We start from the raw sequence: 4,285 nt of genomic DNA on the forward strand, positions 1-4,285 counted from the left end.
CACGGCTAAAAGGGCGAGCATGTTTGGTGTGACGGGGATTCGAACCCGCGACCCTCAGATTGCGAGTCGAGTGCCTTAACCACCTGGCCATAACTTTTAATTCAAGGCTGTTTGTGTGATGTTTGAAGTAATAATAATAATAGAGTTGAATGATAATTAAGTTGAAATTGTTAAGTAAACATTAAACTAGCACCCTTGAGAAGTGGATCTAATAGAATTGTGTTTAGTAATAGTTTAAAAATATAGAAATCAAATCAAATGTTATGTGGTAATATATGTAGACTATTAATAATATCTCAGCACCAGCTTTTTCAGAGTTTTCAGAATTTTTCTAGAAAGTAGGCTATTTCAGTTTTATTATATGGAGATGATTCATTGATAAGGCCATGTTTCTGGAAAAGCTTAACTTCGACTGGATAATCCATGGGTCTGTTATTGAAGATTTGTATTTGGAGCAATAAATTTCCTTAAGAACATTATATGATTAATCCAATTTTATCAACGATGGCTATTTATCATTATTTTTTTTTTGCTAAAGTTTTTCAATGATACGTTACATTTCCATGTTCAATTGTAAAATGCACATATCGGTTTAAATCAGCAGCATATTTTGTGGAAAGTGAGACATCAAGTGGTAATTGGGCTCATTTCCATACTGAAGTTTAAGTAGGTTAAGATGATGGTTTGGGGATTAATCATAATTCCATTGTCTACATGGTCTCTTGTTGTTTTGCTCATTTTGTAGTCATAATCTTGAATGCGTCGATTGTTCTGTGTTAACCCGAAGAGATGATCAAGATGAAAATTAAAACATTTTTGACTCATGTTAGTGTAGTTGTTTAAATATACACAACAAAGTGTATATAAGTTAGGTTCATCATAAATGAGAGCTTTGGTGGAATACCCGTCAGATGAAAAAAAATAATGATTTCATATACACGCACATAATAGATATGTTTCTTATATACATGTGCAAAGAAATAAGAAACAAAATAAGTGTAATATATTTATATGTCTAACAGTTTTAAAACGTACGTTTATCATTAAAAGTTTTTAAATATATATATAGAAACAAAGGAGTTATTATTTAATTGATACTTGAAACCGAGGAAAAACAATACATTTTTATTTTTGTTAAATCCTTGATTAATTTAAACTTGGAGAAACAAATATAACAACTTATTGTTAGCTATAATACTTGAGATAAAAATACGATATTTATAAAGAAATCTAGATTGTCTTGTACAGCATATAAATTATGTATTAGTTTGAAAAATATTTACTTTAATAAATTACATATACTATATTTTTTTTTGTATAGGCCACAACAGTCCAATCTATTTTAACTCTCGCTCTCAACGTGGAGAGACTCTAGCTCCAACACGTAATTTTGCTACAGAAATGACACCATACAGTTTGCAACCTTATGACTTTGTCCGACATCTCCTAATGTCCCAAAATACAGTTTCGAAAATACTAGGTAAGTTATAAAGTAGCAACTAACATTTAATTTTCCTTTCTTTTTCTATGTATATTCTTAAACCTCTAGGGCTTAAAGCTCTGAAGACAAGTTGCAAAAAAAAATTTCAATAATGATGATGAGCAACGATACTCAGAATTCCATTGAAGATGAACATTAGGTTAGCAAGTCTATACTTCTTACAGTGACATTCCAACGACCCTACTTCACGGAAGTTCTTTCCAATAGGTAATAAATATGAATTGAAGTGTACTAGAATTGCACAATGAAAAAACAGAAACAAAATATATACGCACCAGTCAGACATAGATTCGCCACTAGATTTTACTGACTAGATTAATTTGTTTAACTTTTTGTTGATCTGAACATCATCCCAACTATCTCCGCACCGAGTTTTAATTTCGTTTGATCTAAAGTCGCATGATCAGAAGTCTAGGGTAAATGTGCTGTCTTAACATGCATCTCTAAATTTTTCACATCTAGAAACGTCCAGTTAAAAAATAATATTTACGTTATTTATCAGGCATATCACCTTCGACTACTTATTTTTTCTGCAGTTTTTCCTAATTAATTTTAATACAATATAAATAATTTCCAACTCGTTGTACTAGAATTTATTAAGATTATTTAAAAGCAATATTCTATAAAATTTATTTTACTAATCAACTTTGTTGCAATCCGACAGATTGTACATAGAAGAACCTAAATAAATAACATTCCATATGTACTATATCTTATTACCCTGTTTTCTAGCTTAATTCGGGTAGTAAGGTCTTAAAACAATCATGTCGGTAAGGTATAATTGAACAAGACAGAACCACATCGTTTATCTCTCCACATAGTTAAAATGGTGTCTTGTTTAACTTGTGGTTACGGTAGATACATTCAACAAATCTGTATATATTGACGTAGTACACATTATTACACAGCTGCCCAACTGGTGCACAGTCAGCGTGATACACAGCCGACCAATAAGTAAATAGACACCCCATAGAGACAAATCGACTGTCTCTTTGACGTCATATGCAAATAACTCTGGCGCACAAATACAGTTTTGGCTCGTAGAAGCCACAGAATATAAACAACCATTCCGCAAATGAAAGAATCCTGAAAATTAACCGCATTTTTAGGAAGTCCCAAAGTCAAATAATAGAAAGGTGGTCAAAGTCAAGGATAACTGCCAGGTTACTTCCAATATCACTGTCCACAGTGAATAAGGTTACAGGGCGGCTCCAGTCACATCGGAAACAACAGTTTCTGCATGGTTCGAGCATCCAAAACTAACAGAACGGACTCTACCGGATGTTAGGAGAAGCGTGGAGAACAACCCACGTTAAAATGGACGCTACTGTTGCAGGACAGACGCAAATGTGGCCCAATACCAGCAGCAGTTATCTTCATAGCTACTAGATAGAAGCCTCTCCTCAATTCAGACAGTAGGGTACATCGAAAGAAGTGAGCATCATGGATGTTATCACACTCTCATGCCTTTTGGAACACCGTAGTTTTTGTTGTTGTTCCGACGAGTAGAAATTTTCAGCATTCTCGGACAGTGAAGGCACCTGGATTTGGCGAATTTCCTTCCAGGATCTTTCGTTGAACCGTCTGCAAGTCACAACAAAATACTGTGGTGTTTCTAACATGGTGTACATACAATTAAAGCTGGCAGTATGCGAAGGGACTGTAGCTGCTGCTCAGACATGACATTTCTCAGTCAAGGCCTTATACCTGTTTACGCTAATAGCATTAGTGTTTTCATGCACGATGGAACTTCTGCTCCTTCTGTCAGAGTCACAAAACGAATACGATGTGTAACCATGTTTTTTGTCCTAAATATAGTAGATCCACTAAATACTTTGTTTGTTTGTTTGGAATTAAGCACAAAACTACACAATGGGCTATCTGTGCTATGCCCGCCACGGGTATCGAAACCCGGTTTCTAGCGTAGTAAGTCCGCAGACATACCGCTGTGCTACTGAGGGGCTACACTAAATACTAATGGTATTCTTATACCCCAAGTTTTATATTTGTTTATTTAATAAAATAACTATCTTTATGGAGTGAGCGGTTCATTTACGTGTTGATAGGCTGTGTACTTTGTTGTTTTGTCATTCATATTTTGAACATCCTTGAATTTCAGATAACATTTCAACTCTTAGTTAACACAACGTTACTCTAAATAATTATCTACGAGCATTCTGTTATATGTCGATACAAATGTTGTCTTGCTTTCGACAAGTGCAAATTAAAAAAAAAGTGCAAGGCGTAGGAACAACAATATCTGCCACGAGAAAATAAAGATTTATTAAACTTTGTTGACGTGAATCAAAAATTACACCAGTATTTGAAAAACTGAAGTTCTTTAAGTTGATGATTCATTTGTTTTTGAAATATTAGTGCTTAATGTGTCAATTAAAAACTTATTTCGCGTCTGATTAAAAGAGATATATTAATGGTAAATAATAAGTAGAGTCCCATTATTCGGTGTATAGTTAAGTGTCACGATGCTGGTGTTGAATTAGCTCTAATGAATGCTGTTGATTATTTCTAGTCCTATAAAAAGCGATAATCCTCTGTTAGTATAAAGTAATTGAAATAAATAATTTTTCGGGAAACAAATGTGTGGTTTCAATAAGAAACCTTTTAATAATGACTATGATATTATAATCTGTAACTATCTTCACTATAACAATGCTAATATATATTTAGTTATAAAATTATATCTTTTTGTTTAAAAGCACTAAACACTAAATAGTTTTGAATTATACCTATTGTTTGTTTGTTATGGATTTCGTGCAAAGCTAC

The 4,285-nt window shown here is 33.2% G+C and overlaps 1 protein-coding gene across 4 annotated transcripts in view; it reads left to right on the top strand.

Moving 5' to 3' along the window:
* LOC106466433 (paired box protein Pax-6-like) overlaps positions 1 to 4,285 on the top strand; it is a 55,381-nt gene that overhangs the window by 34,549 nt on the left and 16,547 nt on the right. For all 4 annotated transcript variants that reach the window (XM_022396542.1, XM_022396475.1, XM_022396384.1 and 1 more), the window contains one exon: positions 1,322 to 1,480. In XM_022396542.1, the coding sequence (XP_022252250.1) occupies positions 1,322 to 1,480 (159 nt within the window). The remainder of the gene's footprint in view (positions 1 to 1,321; positions 1,481 to 4,285) is intronic.

The sequence above is a fragment of the Limulus polyphemus genome, unplaced genomic scaffold (assembly GCF_000517525.1).
Source record: "Limulus polyphemus unplaced genomic scaffold, Limulus_polyphemus-2.1.2 Scaffold2, whole genome shotgun sequence".
Classification (NCBI taxonomy): Eukaryota; Metazoa; Arthropoda; class Merostomata; order Xiphosura; family Limulidae; genus Limulus; species Limulus polyphemus.